The sequence below is a fragment of the Pan paniscus genome, chromosome 8, assembly GCF_029289425.2.
Source record: "Pan paniscus chromosome 8, NHGRI_mPanPan1-v2.0_pri, whole genome shotgun sequence".
Taxonomy (NCBI): domain Eukaryota; kingdom Metazoa; phylum Chordata; class Mammalia; order Primates; family Hominidae; genus Pan; species Pan paniscus.
Genome location: NC_073257.2, coordinates 80,199,218 through 80,222,273, shown reverse-complemented (window position 1 = coordinate 80,222,273; position 23,056 = coordinate 80,199,218). Strand labels below are relative to the sequence as shown.

At 36.9% G+C, this 23,056-nt stretch overlaps 1 protein-coding gene across 27 annotated transcripts in view; it reads left to right on the top strand.

The window, feature by feature from the left end:
- Positions 1-23,056, top strand: part of HERC4 (HECT and RLD domain containing E3 ubiquitin protein ligase 4) — a 154,570-nt gene that overhangs the window by 16,520 nt on the left and 114,994 nt on the right. For 21 of the 27 annotated variants that reach the window (XM_003830302.5, XM_055092904.2, XM_063607693.1 and 18 more), the window contains 2 exons: positions 13,901-14,060; positions 20,300-20,376. In XM_003830302.5, the coding sequence (XP_003830350.1) occupies positions 13,901-14,060; positions 20,300-20,376 (237 nt within the window). Of the gene's footprint in view, positions 1-13,900; positions 14,061-18,985; positions 19,058-20,299; positions 20,377-23,056 lie in introns of all 27 variants that reach the window. The other 6 variants (XM_055092894.2, XM_055092886.2, XM_055092895.2 and 3 more) reach the window with 1 other exon arrangement.

Here is a 23,056-nt window from a genome sequence, read left to right as displayed (position 1 = left end):
AATGACTGTATATTGTCCTATAGGGAAACTATATTGCTTTCATAATTACCTCCAGATATACAATACAGATCTTTTCATTTATGCCTGAAGTTCAGACATTTATTCAACAGACAGTTGTCTTCCTGCTGTGCCCTTGATATTGTGCTAGGCGTGGAAGTACTTCTTTGCCTTTAGTCTTCAATTAACCTTACTAGAGCTCTTATTCAAAGACTATGCCAAAATTATAAAAAATTATTTGTTTATGGTACTTAGAGGTAATGCTTTATTGGAGCGATATAAAATGGATTGGATCCCTTTACCTTCAGACTTTAAAGATACAATAATGTGACCAAAAAGGAAAAGAATTAAAGATGCCTTTTTTTTTCTTGTGAGAAGCACATACGCGATGGAAGTTAGATTGATCATTGATTTTAAAAAGGTTATTTAATGATTAATAATTATAAGGTGGCCAGGCATGGTGGCTCACACCTGTAATCCTAGCACTTAGGGAGGCCAAGGCAGGCGGATTGCCTGAGCTTAGGAATTCCAGACCAGCCTGGGCAACATGGTGAAATCCCATTTCTACTAGAAATAGAAAAAATTAGCTGGGTGTGGTGATGCACGCCTGTAATCCCAGCTACTCAGGAGGCTGAGGCATGAGAATTGCTTGAACCCAGAAGGTGCTGGTTGCAGTGATTGCACCACTGCACTCTATCCTGGGCAACAGAACAAGACTCTGTCTTAAAAGAAAAAAAAATAATAAGGTGTAGTTTGTGTACTGATATTTTGAGGATCATAGGCACTTCAGTAAATATACTTAGTTATACTTTTTTTTTTTTTTTTTTTTTGAGACAGAGTCTCACCCTGTCACCCAGGCTGGAGTGCAGTGGCGTGATCTCGGCTCACTTTGACCTCCGCCTCCTGGGTTCAAGCGATTCTTCTGCCTCAGCCTCCCAAGTAGCTGGGATTATAGGTGTCTGCCACCACGCACGGCTAATTTTTGTTTTTAGTAGAGACAGGGTTTCACCATGTTGGCCAGGCTGGTCTCGAACTCCTGACCTTGTGATTCACCCGCTTTGGCCTCCCAAAGTGCTGGGATTACAGGCATGAACCACCGTTAGTTATACTTTTAAAACCAGCCCTGCCCTTCCCAAAATGATGAGCTGACCTTAAAATGTAGAATGCATGGTTTGATCATACTTCTGTACTCTTATTTTGCATTTGCTGTTATTTTCACACCAATCTGAATAATATTTTGGCTTAGTGTGTTGTTGATAAACTGTGTGCCCACTGTTATACAGTGCTTGACTGTGAGAGAAATTTATGTCAAGAAAATCAAGGACAAATATGTATATATATTACATGGATGTTTGAAATTGTATAAAACTGTTAAGTTGTGGAGAACAAAAAAAGGAACATTTAAAATGGAAGCCATTGCAGTTAGCTATCTTTATCTGTCAAAACAAAATGCAAAAACAACTCCTTTTCCTTGTTTGTTAATGCTTGCACTCACTTAGGTTCAGACCTTAAATTCACTTTAGGGTCTTTTCCTTTCCCGTAGCACCAACATTGACCCAGTTGCCAGATTTTGGTTATTTTTCTCAGTGACTGTCTTGTTTTTTAATTTCCTTTGCAAATAGCTAACTGTGTCGTTTTGAGTTAATTACTTTAAACTATTGGGTCCTTAGTTTCCTCCTCTCTCAATCTAAAATTCTTTGTTTTCATTCTGGACTATTGCTGGTGTACGTGAGAACTGTGGCTAGTAGCTCTTTAACTGATCTCCCTGCTCCAGTTCATTCTTATTAATTCCAGGTTAATCTTTCCAAGGTATATTTCAGTTTCTCTGTCTTGAAATTTACCCAGCTAAAGTACCACCTCCGTCATTACTCCTTGGTCACTCTTATAAGAATTCAAGTCACACATTTTGTGTACTACCAAGTACAGTCCATGGAATTCAATAACTTAATAAATTGCATCGCTGTCTTCCCATTACAATGATCTTCCCTACCATGTCATCTCCTGGATGGTGGAAAACCTTGTCTTACATGTCTTTGCTAAAACCGCAGTGAAATACTATGGTGCACATAGAAGGAACTCAGGGCAGGGTTGTTGAATGAACACATGATCAATGTATTTTATTGGTTGTGTCTTAGGAAAGGAAGATCATAGACTCTTGTTTTAATGAACTTGATCACCATCAGCTACATTAGAGCGAAAAATTTAAAATTTAAAACTCTACTAATATATTCTGAGGGTTCATTCTTGGCTTGTCTTTGAAAGAAATTGAACTAAAGCAACTGTATGACTGTATTGTATTATGTTGGAGTCTTTATATTTCACCTTTACCTCTTCTTTCCTCTTCAAAGCAACTAATTTTAGCAGTTCATAGACATCCAGATAGTACTTCTTTAAAAGAAAAGGGCCAGGCGTGGTGGCTTACGCTTGTAATCCCAGCACTTTGGGAGACTGAGGCCAGTGGATCACCTGAGGAGTTCAAGACCAGCCTGGTCCAACATTGTGAAACCCCCCGTCTACTAAAAATACAAAAATTAGCTGGGCATGGTGGCCGGCGCCTGTAATCCCAGCTACTCAGGAGGTTGAGGCAGGAGAATCGCTTGAACCCAGGAGGCAGAGGTTGCAGTGAGCTGAGATCACGACACTGCACTACAGCCTGGGCTACAGAGCGAGACTCTGTCTCAAAAAAAAAAAAAAAAGGATATTGTAATGCCCCTAAGTGAAAATAAAACTATATTTTGGAAGTAAATTATTGAAACATAACTATGTTATATTTGAATATTAACAAAAGGACAGTGGTTCAATAAATACAGAAATGTTTATAACTTAGTGCCTTTATCTGTGAAGCTTAAGGATAACTTCCTCATGGTGTTATGAGGATTAAATAAGATTAAGTAATTAAAGTGCTAAGCTTAGTGCCAGGCACATAAGCTCTTCATATACATTAATTGTATTCCTCTGTATAAATATATAAAAGGGGTATGAACTTGTCAACATATGCATTACAAATAATTTCTTAATCTTGTTGTTTCTTCATATAAACATTTTATTGTTTGCTGTCAACTAAGACACATAAGTTAGTTTATATTAACTTTAGATTTTATCAGGGAACCCACTAAAATACTTTCTTGGCTATGGATTGTACCATTCCAAACTGCTACTGGTAATTATTAGTAATAATTAGAGGGAATAAAAATTTTAATTTATTGATGTTTTAGTTTTGTTTCTTTAATTCTGAATTTGTCTTAAAGTTTGTGATGATTGTTAAGTGCATCATGTTAGAGATCCTTTTAAAAGTATCAGTTACCATCAGCCTAGGCAACATGGTGAAACCCCGTCCCTACTAAAAATACAAAAATAGCCAGACGTGGTGGCACACTTGTGTAATCCCAGCTACTCGGGAGCCTGAGTCAGGAGAATCGCTTGAGCCCAGGAGGCGGAGGTTGCAGTGAGCCGAGATCGTGCCACTGCACTCCAGCCTGGGCAACAGAGCGAGACTCTGTCTCAAAAATAAAAACAACATAAAAAAAAAAATAAATATAAAAGTATTAGTAAACAATAGTTGCACTTTGTTTTACTTAAACAATAATTTCACTGTTATTTTTCAGTAATAGGGAAGTTTATGCCTTGAGTGAAGTAGCCTTTGGTTATTTGTTTTCTTTGCAACAAAATTAGCAATGTAATTATTTAAAGTTATTTAAATAATTAAATATTAAAGTTATATTTAAATCTGAATTACTCATTGATGTTATTCACTAATCCCAAGTGATTAATATCTTTATCTTTAAAAAGTCAGAATCATAAAATGGGACAGATATATGTCTCATGCCTGTAATCCCAACACTTTGGGAGGCTGAGGTGGGTGGATCACTTGAGGTCAGGAGTTTGAGACAAGCCTGGCCAACATGGTGAAACCTCATCTCTACTAAAAATACAAAAAATTAGCTGGACGTGGTGGTGTCGGCTAGGCGTGGTTAGCTGAGGCAGGAGAATTTCTTGAACCTGGGAGGTGGAGGTTGCTGTGAGCCGAGATTGCACCACCGCACTCCAGCCTGGGCAACAGAGTTAGTGAGACTCGGTCTCAAAAAAAAAAAAAAAAAATCATTAAATACTTCAACTGCACATTCAGTTGTTTAATAAAACAAGAAGAAAAGAAAAAAAATTTATAAAGAAACAGTGTTAAATTTGGTAATCATTTTCCCAATCTTTTCTCTGCATACATGTGTAAGAATGGAGCTCTACAATATCTTTTTTATTTTATAGTATGGTATCTTGAGAACTGTAAAGTTAAATTTTTAGGCATGGATTTTAGGTATACTCTGCATTGCCCTAGTTTAGAGTTTTGAGTTGTTCAGAGAGAAGAGAAGGGGAAATCTGTATTTTTAACAACTAATGAGGCATGGTAGGACAGAGGATTTTGAAACTTAAGCTCTGGTGGTTTTAAACATGTACTAAAGAGTTGAAATGATCTCTTTAAAATAGGTATTTGACAAAGTATATTCCTTCTGACCTCAGTATTAAAAATTTTCAATGTGGATATACTTGTCGCTCTTCATAAAACTATTGATTCTAGATCCTGTTAACGTGAACACAAAACATCAACAGAGATTTTTGTTCTCTATATAAAATGATCAATGTTTTAGTTGTGGTCATTCCTGGACATGGGCATTCACAGAACTGCCAAATACTTGAGTCAGCAGATGTGCACGTTATCAGCAGAGGTTCAAGGCAGTGCTCTGCCTTTTTGTTCTAGCTGTCATTACAAACAAGTGGCCTTTTTGTGATATATTTAATGCCACATTTTTTGTATATTTTGCCCATCTTATTGGTGATTTTGCTGTTTAAAATGGTCCCCAGGCCGGGTGCTGTGGCTCAAACCTGTAATCCCAGCACTTTGGGAGGATTACTTGAGTCCAGGAGTTCAAGACTAGCCTGGGCAAAATAGGGAGACCACATCTCTACAAATAATTAAAAAATTAGTGGGGTGTGGTAGCTCATGTCCGTGGTCCCAGCTACTCTGGAGGCTGAAGCAGGAGGATCACCTGAGCCTGGGAGGTTGCTGCTGCAGTGAGCTGTAATTTCACCACTGCACTCCATCCTGGGCGACAGAGAGACCTGGTCTTAAAAAAAAAAAAAAAAAAAAAAGTGTAGTGCTTAAATACATACTAAATGAGATGTTTTAAAACAGAAGCATCCCTAAAACGAGATTATGTATTTATCAGTTGACAAAAATGTTCTGACCAGAGGCTTGCAGGAACCTTACCTTGTATTTTCTTCAGGGGCAATGATTGAATATTTGCTAAGTCAATGTTCATGGTGATTTTATAGGACATAACTACTGCAGATAGTGAGAATTGATTATTCCCAGCTAGACTAGAATAAAAAGACTAATAAGTGGAAGAATGATGTGGTTTCTTAGAAGGATGATGCAGTAGTGAAATAAACTATCAGTATTTAGCATCCTTCTGTTTCTTCGTGCATTGTACAGAGTATTGTGTCATTTTTTAAGAAGGTATTAAACAAGTCTGGAGTCTCTTTGTAGCTTTTATTTTTCTCTTTTTGTAGCTTTCATTTTCCACAATTAAGAATATAGAATTTTTCACTCTGTGTTCATAATGGCAAAGAGAAGAAAATTGACAAGAGGGAGATGTTTCACAATTCAGACATATCAGAGAGAGCAGCACTTTATGATGGTGGAATTGATCATATAAGTGAACTCTTACACAATGAATTGGAGTTGATGATACTCTATATGAATTTTCACAAGCTTAATTGATAATATTTCTGAGGTCCCAGAGGACATAGGATATTTTTACCCAGTTACTCATTCAACAGGAAGTACTTTGTTATGTAATATTTTGCAACAAGAACCTGGACCTGTCTATCCTGTATGTGAGACAGTATTCTTTTTTTTAATGATATTTGTGCAGAAAAATGTACTTGATGTAGTTCGTAAGCAAACAAACACTGAAGTTGGATTTGCCTACAAAGGTGATTGGAAGGACACAGATGATGTAGAAATGAAAATTTTCATTAGGTTGATCATTTTAACTGTTTTAAAAATAAGCCTAAAAATGAAAGTCTGTCTTTATGAAGCAAAGAAGGATGCCCTCTTTCTCCTCGGTAAAATGATGCGCCATTAGTGTTTTCAAAAGTATGATTAATGATAGAAGTGTAAGAAGAACCAGAAGTAATGATGAACAAGGACCTATTAGAGATGTATTCGAAGTCGTTGTCTACAGAGTGGATATGTTTCATCTGTCTAGCACTTTATCTTTTCAGGTTTTGCCTATGTCTCTGAAAAATGAATGCAAAAGGCAATTTTTTCCACTTGTGTTTTCCTTTTTGTGCCTCCAAAAATTAAATGTCTCTTTTTTTCTTTTCTTGAAGAGAAATACTTTGATTCATAAATACTGATAGGAACACAATGATACTTTTTTTCCACACTTTTTATATGAACATTTTGAAGCATAAAGAAAAGTTGAGGCCGGGCGTGGTGGCTCATGCCTGTAATCTCAACGCTTTGGGAGGCTGAGGCGGGCGTGTTGCTTGAGCTCACGAGTTCGAGACCACCCTGGGCAACATAGTGAAACCCCACCTCTAAAAAACACAAAAAATTAGCCTGTAGTCTCAGCTACTCAGGAGCCTGAGGTGGGAGGATCACTTGAGCCTCGGAGGCGGGGTTGCAGTGAGCCGAGATCACGCCACTGCACTCCAGCCTGGGCAACAGAGTGAGATCCTGTCTCAAAAAAAAAAGAAAAGAAAAGTTGAAAGAATAGTGTTAACATTGGCCAGGCACGGTGGCTCACGCCTGTAATCCCAGCACTTTGGGAGGCCGAGGCGGGCGGATCACGAGGTCAGGAGATTAAGACCATCCTGGCTAACATAGTGAAACCCTGTCTCTACTAAAAATACAAAAAAAAAAAAAAACAAAACAAAAAACTAGCTGGGCGTGGTGGCGGGCGCCTGTAGTCCCAGCCACTCAGGAGGCTGAGGCAGGAGAATGGCGTGAACCCGGGAGGCAGAGCTTGCAGTGAGCCAAGATCGTGCCACTGCACTCCAGCCTGGGGGACAGAGCAAGACTCTGTCTCAAAAAAAAAAAAAAAAAAAAAAAATAGTGTTAACATTTTGCCATATGTTTTGTCTGTGTGTATTTATATTTTTAAATAACATACCTTTTTATTTCAGAATTACGGTTGACTATAATGATTATATGCTGTTATTAAACCTTTCCAACAAGTTTAGCATCAAACATTTGTAATTTCAACATTTTGTAGCCCTTATTTATCAAAGGATTCAATAGTTTTTTTAATGGACTTGTGTGGCAAGTTTTTTCTTTGTTTTTTTTTTTTTTTGGTCTTTGGGTTTTTCTACTGATCGTCAATTGATGTGGTTTAATCCCCCCTTAACTCTCCGTTTTCTAATTGTGTTATTGGCCTTTAAAGGTAAATGTACTTTGGTGATAGTACCTGGAACATAGTAAATAATAAATGTTAGCTGTTAGATTTGGCATGAGTTTTTTTTGCATCCCTTTCTTACATGGAACATTACTGGGCCAGGCTTTGTAAGTGAATTTTTTTGTTTGTTTTGCTGGATTCATTTATTTCTCTTCATTCTTGCTTGTCATTATCTCCCTTTTTAGGCCATCTTGATTTGAGTATTCAACCAGAATTTGACTTGGATGTAAAATGTCTCAACAAACCATTGATATGACTTTCTAGGATACTGGGGAAAAATGGTTGAGATTATTCATTTTGATGAGCCATTTGGAAAAAATAGATAACTTTTTAAAAATTATAGTGAAGTTATCAGTTTTGTGTATTTGATATCTGAAAAGTCAGCTATTAAATATTATTCTCAAGTTGTGTGTTTTTATAATAATGTATTGCTGAAGTCATTATCCATTTTCAAAGTTAGTATCCCAATAATTTGATGGGGCTAAAATTCTGAAAGAACAAAAATTATCTTCAGTATTTAGTATGTTGAAAAAGATTAAAGAGCTCAGATTAGTTTTAAAATGAAAACAATGGTTTTAATACATTGCTTTAACTACTTACTCTAAGGGTCTGTTTCTTTTATATTTTTTAAGTTATATTTTATTTATTGTTTGTTTTGAAAAGACAATATATATTCACATGGTTCAAACATCAAAGCAATTTAAATATACATTGAGAAGCTTAGCTCTTACATTTGACCACGCTATTGTTCCCTCTGCCTATATCCCTTCTAAGTAACTACGCTTGTTAGTTGTTGTTTTTTTGTTTTTGAGAAAGGGTCTCACTTTGGTTGCCCAGGCTGGAGTGCAGTGGTGCAATCTTGGTCACTGCAGCCACAGGCTCCCAGGATCAGGTGATTCTCCTACCTCAGCCTCCTGAGTAGCTGGGACTATAGGTGTGCATGGCTAATGTTTTGTTTTTTTAGTGGAGATGGGGTTTTTGTTGTCCAGGCTGGTCCTGAACTCCTGGACTCAACAATCTGCCTGCCTCAGCCTCCCAAAGTACTGGGATTATAGGCATAAGCCACTGCGTCTGGCCTTGTTTGTTTTTGGTTTTGAGACCGTCTTACTGTCTCCCAGGCTTGAGTGCAGTGGCACAATCACGGCTCACTGTAGCCCTGACCTCATAGGCTCAAGAGATCCTCCCACCTCAATTCCCTGACTAGTGGAAACTACAAGCATTTGCCCCCATGCTTGGCTAATTTTTAATTTTTTTGTAGAGACAGGGTCTCATTATGTTGCCGAGGCTGGTTTCGAACTCCTGGATTCAAGCCATCCTCCCGCCTCAGCCTCCCAAAGTGCTAGGTGGCGTGAGCCACTGTGCCTGTTCGTTTGTTAGTTTCCAAAGTTTTTTTTTCTTTTTTTTTTTTTTTTTGAGACAGTGTCTCACTCTGTCACCCAGGCTGGAGTGCAGTGGTGTGAATTTGGCTCACTGCAACCTCTGCCTCCTGGATTCAGGCAATTCTCATAGTGAGATTACAGACACCCACCACCCAGGCTGGTCTCTAACTCCTGGCCTTAAGATCTGTCCACCTCAGCCTCCCAAAGTCCTGGGATTACAGATGTGAGCCACTGTGCCTGACTTATCTTTCCAAAGTTTTTAAAATGTAGATAAAATATTAGCAAATATGAATATGTTTTCTTCTTCCTCTTACACAAAAAATAGCAAATCATGTACACTATTCCACATCTTATTTTTTTTCTTCCCCAGTGGATAATATATCCTGGGGATCTTTTCATAACAATGTGTAGTTTCCTCTTTTCTTGATTTTTTTTTTTAATTGCAGAGCATAATATTTCAGTGTGTAGATGGAATCTTTTGGATACTGGAGAATTTCCAGTGTTTTGCTATTGTATATAGTGCTGCAAATATATATATATATACACATACACAGAGGTATATCTGTAGAACAAATTCCTGGAATTGGAATTGCTAGGTCTGAAGGGTGAATGCATGTGTTTTGTTAGATATTGCCACATTTCTCTTCATAGAGGTTGTACTGTTTTGTTTTTAGACTAACAGTATACAAGAGTGCCTTTTTCCCCATGAACTTTTATCAAACTTTTTGATTTTTACCAGATGAATAAATGGTATCTTGGTATGTGGGTTTTTTAAAAAACAAATTTAAAAAATACCCTTTCTTTTTAGAGCAGTGTTTTAGGTTCAGGGCAAAACTGAGCAGAAAATAAAGAGTTCCCTTCTACTTCCTGTCCCCTACCATGCACCACCTCCCCAGCTTTCTGGATGTTCTGCAGCACAATGGCATATTTGTTAAAATCAATGAATCTACACTGACATATCATTATTACCCAAATTCCATAGTTTAGCGTTCATTTTTAGTGTTACACATTAAATGGATTTTAACAGATGTATAATGACATGTATCCATCATTGTAATATCATGTAGAATAGTTTCACTGCCCTCAAAATCCTCTATGCTCTGCCTATTCATCCCTCCCTCCCTGTATCCCCTGGCAACCACTAATTATTTTACTGTCTCCATCGTTGTCTTTCCCAGCTTGTCATATAGTTGGGATCATGTAGTTTGTAGCCTTTTCAGATTGGCTTTTTTACTATTAAGTAAATTTCTTCCATGTCTTTTCATGGCTTGGTAGCTCATTTCTTTTTAGCACTAAATATTCCATTGTCTGGATGTACCACAGTTTATCCATTCACCTACTGAAGGACGTCTTGGATGCTTCTGGGTTTTGGCAATTATGAATAAAACTGCTAGAAACTTCCGTGTGGGCTGGGTGTGGTGGCTCATGCCTGTAAATCCTAACACTTTGGGAAGCTGAAGTAGGAGGAGCACTTGAACCCAGGAGTTCATGACCAGCCTGGGCAACATAGTGAGACCCTGTTGCTACAAGAAATTAAAAGATTAGCTGGGTATGGTGGCATGTGCTTGTAGTCCCAGCTACCCTGGAGGCTGAGGTGGGAGGATTGCTTGAGCCTGGGAGGCTGCAGTGAGCCATGATTATGCCACTGCACTTCAGCCCGGGCAACAGGGTGAGACCCTGTCTCAAAAAAAAAAAAAAAAAAAAAACCAAAACATCCATGTGCAGGTGTTTATGTGGACATAAGTGTTTGAGTAAATATCAAGGAATTGGGTCATATGGTAAGAGTATATTTACTTTTGTAAGAATCTGCCAAACTGTTTTCCAAAGTGGCTGTACCATTTTGCATTCCCACCAGCAATGAAGGAGAGTTCCTGTTGCTTCACATCCTTGACACCACAACTGGTGTTGTCAGTGTTTTGTCTTGTGGCCGTTCTAATAGGTGTGTAGTGGTATGTTGTTTTAAATTGTAATTCCCATGGGACATAAGTTGAACATATAAGTTAAACATCTGTTTGTATGCCTGCTTGCCATTTGTTTATCTTCCTTGGTGAGGTGTCAGTTTTGGTCTTTTACCTGTTTTTAAAATAGGATTGTTCGTTTTCTTGTTGAGTTTTAAGCATTCTTTGTTTACTTTGGATTAATACTTCTTTATCAGCTGTATCTTTTGCAAATGTTTTCCCCTGGGCTATGGCTTGTCTTCTTACTCTCTTGATAGATTTTTTATTCAAGCTTAACCCATATGGAAAAGTGCAAAATTGAAAATATATGTATAGCTTGATGAGTTTTCTAAGTGAATCTATTATTGGCTTCTCAGTGTAGTTTGAATTTGCATTTCTCTACGGGCCATTTCTGTTTTTTTCTCTGTGAACTTTTGGTTCACATCTCTTACCCACTTGTCATGCGAATTACTGACGTTTTTTTTTTCCCTACGAAGTCAATAAAAACTGAGGATGTTATTCTTTTGTCTGAGATGAATATTTTTTGTCTGATTTTTTTCATCAGTTTTTTGACTTTGCTGTTGGTTTTGCCATAACAAGTAATTCAAATTTCCTCAAATGAATACATGGACTCCTTCTCTTACCTCAGCTCAGGACTTAGCTAGTTTTCACTGTCTTCCAAAATTCTTCATTTTTGTTTGTTTGTTTGTTTGTTTGTTTGTTTGTTTTTCTGGAGACACAGTCTCCCTCTATAGCCCATGAAGGAATACAGTGGCGTGATCACAGCTCACTGTAGCTTCAACTGCTTGGGCTCGAGTGATTCTCCCCACTCTGTCTCCCCACAGGTGTGTGCCACCATGCTTGGCTAATTTTTTAAAAAATTATTTGTAGAGACGAGGTCTCACTATGTTGCCCAGGCTGGTCTCAAACTCCTGGGTTCAGGTGATCCTCCCACCTTGGCTTCTGCAAGTGCTGGGATTATAGATGTGAGCTACCTCGCCTGGACTGTCTTTTAAGATTTACATAAATAGCTCATATTCCTTTAATGCCTTTTGTATATGTTTATCTTAGCATTTAGTCACAATCTTTGTCTCACCTCCTTTTCCATAGGCTGTAAACTCATTGAGGGCTAGGACGCTTGTTTTATTCTCTCTCTCTCTCCAGTGCTTGGAGCACAAGAAGTGTACAATACAACTGTTTAATATAAATGATTGCTTCTTTGTTTCGTGGATTTTGGTACCTTTGACTTTACATTGCTATCTTTGACTTTACATTGACATTTGGTACCTTTGGTACCTTTGACTTTACATTGCTATCTTTATAGCTGATGCTATTAATTTGTTATTGTTGAACCAACCAGGCAGTCTTACTTACCTGTCTTGTCATTCCTATCATTTTCTGCTACTTCCTTTGAGGATTGTTCTGGAGAGAACTTGACTTTTTCTGGAACCTCTGTGAGATAACAGATCTTTTAAACATTTACTTCTTCATAACTAAGATTTATGGGAATGTTTTGATATAAACAAATGATGCTTTACTTCTAAGTATTTTTTCTTTATTTTTTTTTGGAACAGTGTGTGTCATATCTTGCTTGCCTTTTTTGTTTTTGTATGTTTCTGTAAAATACTTTTTTAAAAGCTGTACAAAAAATGAGATATTAGTGTAATAAACTTCATGTAATGGAAGCTTCAGGAGTAGGTAAGTACTTAATACATCATTAGAGTTGTGCAGGTTCCTAGAGGCTATATAGGGCTAACCTCCCTCTCCAAAATGCAAGATAGTAATCTAGATACAATTTGAATTTCTGTATAGATAGGAATTTCAGCCTCTTTGGTTCAGTCTGTTTCATTATTGAACAGCTGCATTTGTAAATTGAGCTAAACTATGCCTCTGAAGAAACCCTGATTGATCCAGTTTTAACCACTTTCAACATAAGACTTTTAGTTTGTTGAAGACAATGATTATAGCTTTCTTATTAAGCTGAAAGAAAGTTAATTTTAAATGGTATCTTTTAAAAAACTTGTGATACTAGTAAAAAAAACTGACAAACACATCTTGAGGACTAAGAGAAACAAATTCACTTTCCTTATTGATTTGTCAATTGATGGCTACTGGTAGTAGGGCCAGTATTTTAAGAGCCAATATTTTAAGTTAATTGCTGATTTAAAACTTGAACATATTTTAACTACATGTATCTTTTGATATTAAGTTGGCAGTCCACAAATGGAAACCCTGTCAGTCATGGTTTACTGCCTTTCAGTTCTCTACTCACCATATCTAATAGATGCTTTATTTATGAGATGTTTAAAAACTTTGTTTTCCATTCAGAAATTGCTAATTCAGATTATTTCCTTAATTTCCTTTTTTTATCTTGAGACAGGGTCTGGCTCTGTCACCCAGGCTGGAGTGCAGTGGCATGATCGTGGCTTACTGCAACCTCCATCTCCCAGATTCAAGCGATTCTCCTGTTTCAGCCTCCTGAATAGCTGGGATCACAGGCGTGCACCACCACACACCCAGCTAATTTTTGTATTTTTAGTAGAGACGGAGTTTCACCGTTTTGGCCAGGCTGGTCTTGAACTCCTGACCTAAAGCGATCCGCCCTCCTTGGCCTCCCAAAATGCTGGTATTATGGGCGTGAGCCAGCACATCATGCCTATTTCCTTAATTTCAGAATCACTTCACGGCAGCATATACATTGTAATATATGTGGCAGTTATGATCTTATTGTTAAAATCAAGCAGCCCAGGTTATTTCAACGATTTCTTCTTTTTTTTTTTCACCTGGACTCTTTTATTAGTAATAGATTTGAATAGAAGGTACATTCTGAGAGAATCTTTATAAACCCTTAACTTCTTCCCAAAATGTTCAGGTCACTTGATATTCTGAGTTGATTATGCCCTATGATATATTTATCTGTGGTTTACCACAATGAGAATTACGTATGGAACATATTTGTTGAATAGTTCAAAATAACTGGTTATATCTAGTGTGTGTTTAAGCATTTCTTTAGCTTGTTTGTATAAAATGAAGAATGTGTTTTGTTCTTATTGGAAGTTCAAAACCAGAATGCAATATCTTTTTCCTTGATTTCTGTACTAGAATGCAATATTTCTCTTCTTGATTTCTGTAGAGCAGGTTGTTGCCCTGGATGCCCAAAATATTGTAGCTGTTTCATGTGGAGAAGCTCATACGTTAGCGCTAAATGACAAAGGCCAGGTGTATGCTTGGGGTCTCGATTCTGATGGACAGCTTGGCCTGGTAGGATCAGAGGAATGCATCAGAGTACCCAGGTAACAAAGGTGACCAGAAAGAGGTCCTTAACAATCTTTTAAAATAAATTTGTTAATCTAAATTGTTCTGCTTATCTTTGGGCATGTAAGAGTTGACATCTCATTATTTCTCCCCTTTGAGTCCTTTGATAAGAATTTGGTTCTTGCTTATGATGTTGATTGAGCTATTGATTGATTTGCTATTTTTATATACTCTATATTTTCTCTATAATCAATAGAATTTATGTCTGTAAAAAAAGCATAGAGAATACTTGCTTCATTACAAATTTTTTTAGTGGGTTATACTAATTTAAACTACTACTACCTTGAGTATTCCTGCTATTGAAATATTTATTAAATATTGGTTTGTTGAATGTTTTTCACTAACTTGTCTTTTTTTTAGTCTTTATTGTTTCTGTTGAATATAGAAGTCCAACATGCTTACTGTAAATTTAGTCACTTTCCACTTTGTACATAGCAGTGAGCACAATTTAATTAATTCATCATATAATTATTTCACAACTAAAAAATAAGCAGTGCCTCATCAATATTTTAGTCTTACACAGTTACATAGGGCATTATCGTTTTTTGTTTGTTTGTTTTTGAGACAGAGTCTCACACTGTTGCCTGGGTTGGAGTGCAATGGTGTGATCTCGGCTCACTGCAACCTCCACCTCCTGGTTTCAAGCGATTCACTTGCCTCAGCCTCCCAAGTAGCTGGGATTACAGGCGCCCACCACCACGCCCGGCTAATTTTTTGTATTTTTAGTAGAGATGGGGTTTCACCATGTTGGCCAGGCTGGTCTCAAACTCCTGACCTCGAGATCTGCCCACTTTGGCCTCCCAAAGTACTCATGATTATAGGCGTGAGGCACCGTGCCTGGCTAATCATTGTTTTAATATTAAAAACTCTAACAGCATGAATTACATAGGTAAAAATATACAGATTTCAGTATTCAGTTTATTTCAGATACATAAATAATACATTAACTCATACTTAGTTTTAAAATTTACACAAATTCTGACCTCTTTAAACTCTTTTGTTCTTTTTCCTAGTAATAGTAATTCTTATAGAACAGGATTTTAAATTTAAGATTTTTAAAAAACTGTGTTTAGGATGAAAAGAGATTTGCATGTTAGATCTTCTGAGTCAGTATTCTCAAAACCATGATTCATGGCAAAACTTTCTAGTTTCCTTTATTTTTACTCTACCAGTCTGATGATTCTCATACTTAAACTTTTGTTGCTGTTCACTTTTAAGGGACTTTAGTCGGTAATACATAGGTAAATAATAAATGGAAAGAAAGTTAATTATAAGGAGAGAATTTTATTACGTATAAAATTTATATGAGGGTTGTCCAATAATAACAACTATGAACCTGGATGGGGACCTGAAAGAGAATTTACTTGAGTTATTTGGTTTAAACATCTTTATTTTTGTATGTGCTCAGCATCTGTATTAACTTTAAGCTGTATGTTAAGGTATTTCTGCTTTTCATCCTTCTCAGTTTTTCAAAATTTTATGGCTTGATCTGATTTGTTGTAACATATACATAGTTTTTACTGATATTACCAGCTTTTAAAGGGCCATTTAGTATTTCAGTGGAAATGTTTTTTTATAAAAGGAAGAGTGCCAAGTGACTTTTGGTTTTAATTTCAGTACCAAATCATTTTTTAGATGTAAGGCTTTTTCTAGGTGGCTTAGAGATGTCAGCCAGCTTTGTAAATTTTACATATAGTATCTATAAACAGATTTCTAAAAATTGGTGTTTATAGATTTTTGTTTGTTTGTTTCTTGAGACAAGGTCTCACTCTGTCACCCAGGCTGGTGTGCAGTGGCATGCTCACAGCTCACTGCAGCCTCGACCTCCTGGGCTCAAGCCATCCTCCCACCACAGCCTCCCTAGTAGGTGCGACTATAGGTGTGCACCACTATGCTTGGCCAATTTTGTATTTTTTGTAGAGACAGAGTTTCACCATGTTGCCCAGCTGGTCTTAAATTCCTGGACTCAAGGGATTCACCGGCTTTGGCTTCCCAAAGTGTTGAGATTACAGGCGTAAGCCACTGTGTCCTGCCTAGTGTTTATAGATTTTCGTAAGAGTAATCAGAATAGGCTGGGCATAGTGGCTCACGCCTGTAATCCCAGCACTTTGGGAGGCCGAGGTGGGTGAATCACAAGGTCAGGAGTTCAATACCAGCCTGGCCAAGAAGGTGAAACCCTGTCTCTTCTAAAAATACAAAAAATTAGCCAGGCGGGTGCCTGTAATCCCAGCTACTCAGGAGGCTGAGGCAGAGAATTGCTTGAACCTGGGAGGCGGAGGTTGCAGTGAGCCAAGATTGCACCATTGCACTCCAGCCTAGGCGACAGAGCGAGACTCCATCTCAAAAAATAAAAAAAAAAGAGTAATCAGAAAAGTGAAGATTCACATTAGGTTATACTTTTGTGACAACAAAACCCATTTTTAATGCCAGTGGATGGATAATATTAAAGAAGAATGTGAAATTAATGAGAGGATATAACTGAAACAATTTGATAATGGATTGTTTCCTACTTCTAATTTTGTTTTGTTTTGAAGTCACTATTTTGGGAAAGACCAAGTATTTTAAATAGTGTCTGTAGACCTGCATTTCTGGCTAGATTTTAATATAGAATATATATTACACCATTTTATTAAAAAAATTGACCCAAATTTTATTATCTTAGTTTAATATAAGTGGAAACACATAACTTTGCACACAGACTTCAGAAAAATAATTGTTGGCAATAAAGTTGTAGTTTATCTTTTAAAAGTTCTGCTTCTTGGACATATACATTAAAAAATTATGGCAAGATAGTATAAGATTTTTGTGAGTACAGCAATTTCTGGACTATACAAACTAAACATATTTGAATTATTAGCTTGGTCAAAAATACAATTTATTTTCTTGTTATTCATTTGAAGATATATTACAATTCCTGCCTAATTTTAGCATCTGAAAATTTGGAACATTATAGATTAAAAAGAAAAATTAAAGAGTAGTTTTTAATGGTATAGAGTAGATCAGTTTTTAGTCTTAATTTTTCATTTTTTAAAAAATCTACTCCCCTATTCTGAGATAAATTTTTCAAAATTGAAATGAGTTGGTGTTAAGATTTTTCTTAAATTACTAGGAAAGTTGTGGCTTAACTGGAAAATAGAAAATTGGTAATTGTGTTTAATTGCAAAATATTTAATGCTTTAGCTCCTCAAATGTTTAATTACATAATATAAACTTTTTACTAATTGTTAACATTAGTGGTTGGAATTTTGTCTTCAGAAACATAACTAGCAATGCCTGATTTCTGCCTGTATTGCCGCTACACGTTAAGTTGGGAAAACAGAAGAATACAACAGTATACATATTCCATAATTAATATGCTTTAGCAGAGTCCCAAAGGAAGGCTATATAAATCTTATCTTCAATGTGTGTGTGTGTATATATTTTTTTTAATTTACAAAATTTATTCTGGCTTCTTTTTCTTTTTTTCTTTTTCTTTCTTTCTTTTTTTTTTTTTTTTTTTTTTGAGACGGAATTTCACTCTGTCACCCAGACTGGAGTGCAGTGGCGCAATCTTGGCTCACTGCAACTTCCGCCTCCTGGGTTCAAGCCATTCTCCTGCCTCAGCCTCCCAAGTAGCTGGGACTACAGGCGCCCGTCACCATGCCCAGCTAATTTTTGTATTTTTAGTAGAGACGGGGTTTCGCCATTTTGGCCAGGCTGGTCTTGAACTCCTTACCTTATGATCTGCTCGCCTTGGCCTCCCAAAGTGCTGGGATTGCAGGCTTGAGCCACCACGCCCAGCCTTTCTTTTGCTTTTCTGTTCAGTGTATTTGAATATTCAAAAATTAGAAATGATTAAACACATTATCTTTTTTATGTGACCAAGAGGATTACTTTTGATGAGTTCTAACAAATTTATTTAATTATTTTCTAATTTATCTCTTTAGAAAAAATGGAACATGGGAAGCCTTGTTTTACCATTCACAGTATTTTTTAATTTCTAAAAGCTAAAACAAAGAAAACAAAGCCAATATCCCCCATTCTTCAGGGTATTAATACATTTATATGAAGATGAAAGGGGATAGTTTTTTCTTTAACACAGTAATGACACAGAAGAATATATTTCTGGTCTCTGTAGCATATAATGGTAAAAGATATTAGCATTTAATGTGTATTACAAGCCTTAGGTTAGTATTTTGGAAAGGAGAGTAACTGGGTATAAATTGCTGTGCAAATTTAGAAAATTCTTGGCAAATTTTATGACTAATACTAAAGCCTCCAAGACCTTACAAATGTATTTATCCTTTAACAGTATATTCATTACGTACTATTAATTAGGCACTATAGTAGGTGCCAGGCATTATCATGGGTGTAAGACATATAGTCTGCCTTCACAGAACTTACTGTTTAGCAGAGGAGACAAATATTAAATGAATAGGTACCCGTGGTTAGTAGCGATAAATGCTCTGAAGGAAAAAACATACAGTACTGTGAGAATGTAGTATTTTGAAATGTTTCATTTGCAAAATTGTACTTGATACGCGGAATAGTGTTTTTTTTTTCCTAAAATACTTAATATGCTGAACAGGTCAATGTATCATCTGCCTAGTATGCATAAGCAATAACAGTAAATGTTTAGTAATTTGAGCACAGTTGGGTATGCTCATGTATTTTTTATTCCTTACTCTGTTTGCATTGCCAGTGTTTGATTTTGCTATTTCAAAGAAATGGCATTTTGTTGAGTTTGAAAATTTGAAGGTGCATTGGATCCTGCTAATTTGTTGGATTCTGCTGAATTGTAGCAGTACAACTCTCAAGTTTTGTAGTTAAGAGCATAACTTCACTAAATAAAAATATTTTTAATACAATAATATGGAATCAGAGTAACTCTCCTTTTTCCTGCTCAAAATTTGATTTGCTGAAGCTGCTTCCCGAAAATCATGTGTGTCGACTCTCTGGTCAGAATTTGCTCCGGACTCTCTTATGGCAGAATCAGGTCAGGTGACAGTATCAGGTAAAGGGAAATAAGAAACATATTGTGTACCTCCCCATCCCCCGTTTTTTCTTTTCTTTCTTTCTTTTTTTTTTTTTTTTTTTTGAGACAGGGTCTTACTCTATCGCCCATTCTGGAGTGCAATGGTGTGATCTTGGCTCACTGCAGCCTCTGCCTCCCAGGTCCAAGTCATTTTCCTGCCTCAGCTTCCCGAGTAGCTGGGACTACAGCGTGCCACCACACCTGGCTAATTTTTTTTTTTTTAATATTTTCAGTAGAGACAGTGTTTCACCAGGTTGGCCAGTCTGGTCTCGAACTTCTGACTGACCTCAAGTGATCCGCCTACCTTGGTCTCCAAAAGTGCTGGGATTACAGTAACCCACCTGTAATCCGCATCTGGCATCCCCCTTTTTTTTCTTGAAAACATTCATTCAGGAAAAACAGTAACATGACCAGGCAAAGGGAAAGAACCAATGGAGATGCTGGGGTGGTTGATGTACATACAAAGTTAATTGAGTTTTGTAATGTTTTTAAAACGAGCCTTTAAAGTTGCGTTGCGGTGAAACAAAACTCAGGAAAGGGGGAAGGAAATTACGAAAGTATAAGGACAAAATACAAGAGAGAAGAAAATAAGACTTAACATGTTAGTAATGATTGTTATAACTGTGAATTGAGTAAATTTCCCGAGTAAAAAAATTGAATGTCCCTGATTTAGACGTAAAGCAAAAGGTTAGCTTGTAAGGAATAGGTTTCATAATTTGAGAGTTGGTAGAACATATAAGAATCCCTGTTGGTTCTTAAGAAACCTGATAAAGGAGAACGTGCATTAAACTAGGCAAAACACCAATTTTAGACAAATTAGATAATGTACATTTGCTTTCCAGATGTATTGCCAAGTTTCTAACTGTAAGCTGATGATTTAAAAACAGATTTTTATAATGAAAGAAAATATCTGAATTATAAGAGCACTCTGAGGAGTACCTGAGGTATGAGTATAGCTCACTTTGCTTAAATACTGTCTTTTCAAGATGTGTTCTTTTCACCCCTTTTAATTTTTTTTTTTGTATCTAGCTCTTGTTTACTGGTTTTAGCATAAATTTTTGGTACGCTAAAATTGAGCTTGTATGAAAAAAATAATATGACCTATGTGCATATAGTAGGCCATCGATAAATAACATAAATAGCATTGAAGATCAATTTGTTAAATGGAATTAACTGGTCTTGATCTGTCTTCTTCTTTTCTAGAAATATTAAAAGTTTGTCAGATATCCAGATTGTACAGGTTGCTTGTGGTTACTATCATTCACTTGCACTTTCTAAAGGTAAGCATTAGTTTTTATTTTATTTCTCTTCAGTTTTATTACTTGATACTTTTTTGATTGTGCATATAGTTCTCCAACTTTGCTCATCTTTCTGCAAGATTGCCCTGGTTCTTGATCCTTTTCATTTCCATATAACTTTTAGAATTAGCTTGTCAGTCTGTACACACACATACACACACAAACACACACACACACTGCTAGGAATTTGGGATTTCGTTGTCTCTATCAATCAATTCAAGGAAAATCTTTACAGTATTGAACCTTTCAATTCTAGAACACGGTATATTTGTCCATTTAAGTCTCCCTTTAATTTTTTCCATTAGCATTTTGTTTTCCCTGGACAGGTCTTATACACCTTCGATTAGACTTTCCCCTAGGTATTTGATTTTTTGTTGTTGTAAATGGTGTCATTTTTTGTTTATTATATAGACATGAAATTGATTTTTGTGTCTGTTTATTGAACAGTTAAAAACTCTTAATAGCTGCAACTGGGGAAGATTGCTTCCCCAATCTCATTTAATCTCATAGATGAACTTTCTATGCATAGAAATAAAGAAGGCTAAACATCATATTTATTAGCTTTGTTTGCATTCCTCTCTTACCAGTTTAACTTACTAGTATCCTAGCTAAGGATTGGAACATGGGCTAGTAAAGAATCTGCCATATGTATGTTTTTTACCATTAAAATAAATAGGTTTGCTGGGCGCGGTGGCTCACGCCTGTAATCCCAGCACTTTGGGAGGCTGAGATGGGCAGATCACCTGAGTTCAGGAGTTCAAGACCAGCCTGGCCAATATGGTAAAACCCTGTGCCTACTAAAAATACAAAAAATTAGCCGGGTGTGGTGGCACGTACCTGTAGCCCCAGCTACTCGGGAGGCTGAGGCAGGAGAATCGCTTGAACCCGGGAGGCGGAGGTTGCAGTGAGCCAAGATCGGCACTGCAGTCCAGCCTGGGCGACAGAGCGAGACTCAGTCTCAAAAAAAAAAAAAAGAAGAAATAGGTTCCATTTGCTCCATTGTTACTATTTAGTGTTACTATTTAGTGAAGCCTACTACAAATAAAGCACTAGGAACCATGGGGAAGCACAGATAAATTAAGAGACAGGTTTAGGGATCATACAATCTAGTGAAAGAGACAGACATCCAAGTAAATAACTGTAGTCTGAGGCAGAAAAAAATATGTACTATTTCAGACAAGGTAAAAGTAAAATGCTGTGACAATGATATAATTGTTTCTAATTGATATAATTGGTAATAATAAGGAGGGGATTAGTATTTGATGCAAGTCTTTAAAGATTTATTAAAGATTAATTTTTTTATTAATAATTGGAGAAATGTTGAGAAGAACAAGGAGAAATGTTGAGTGGCTAAGGGGGTTGTGCTGGTGTAAAGGCATAGAGTTAAGAAAGTGGTATATTTGAATATTGGCATGTAGTTTTATGTGGGTGTTGTGAGGGAGTGGGAGACATACTCATACTTCAGTTTAGGCTGAAATAAAAAGAGAAATCTGTTATAAAGGGCCTTAAATGTCACATTAAGGAATTTGGACTTCTATAGTTAGGAACATGGAGTCTCTGTGTATTCTTTGTTGTTTTGCCAACTCCTCTTTTGATATTTTGGTAGGTGGATCTAACATAAATTTAAACTCAAAGGTTTTACTGAGGACAGTTTTTCATATTGACCTTTTTGTTTGTTTGTTTGTTTACTCAGCTTTGTGGTGTAGGCAATATCTTATTCATTTGCTAAAGTTTTTTTTTGTTTTTTTTTTTTGAGATGGAGTCTCCCTTTGTCACCCAGGCTGGAGTGCAGTGGCATGATCTCGGCTCACTGCAAGCTCCGCCTCCTGGGTTCACGCCATTCTCTTGCCTCAGCCTCTCGAGTAGCTGGGACTACAGGCGCCTGCCACCACGCCTGGCTAATTTTTTGCATTTTTTTTAGTAGAGGTGGAGTTTCACTGTGTTAGCCAGGATGGTCTCGATCTCCTGACCTGGTGATCCTCCCGCCTCAGCCTCCCAAGGTGCTGGGATTACAGGCGTGAGCCACTGTGCCCAGCCGCTAAACATTTTTTAGAGCCCTTAGTATGAACTAGGCATACTACAGTATACAGTAATAAGCAGTATACTACTTACTAGCCCTCGTGATATAGTCATTCAAATAATGATATAATTGCATACTATGATAAGGGCTATAAAGAAAAACCAGGGTATTTAGAACATAGGACAGCGGTACTAGACCTAATCTGGGAGATCAGGGAAGGAAGGCTCCTGCTGGGAGAGAGTTGAAATGAACTGGACAAAGATGAGGGAAAGGTTTAGGTAGAGAGAACAGCAAGTGTGTGAGAACTGGCCATTGGAGAATATAAAGGAAGGCAATATGGCTAGAGTATAGTGAGTGACTGATATGAGAAGAGATTGGAAACATAGGTAGAGCATACAGCACCTTGTAGGCCTTGTTTAAAGTGTTTATCCCAAGAGCAATGAGAAAGCACTGAAATATATTTTTTGGGGTGAGCAATATTATCAAATCTGCATTTTTACAATATCTCTATGCATGTATACAAATGTCTATTTATATGTGCATAGAACATTTCTTGAAGGACTTACCAGTAATTGGTAAGAGCAATTGTCCCAGGCTGGGTGCGGTAACTCACACCTGTAATCTTAGCACTTTGGGAGGCCG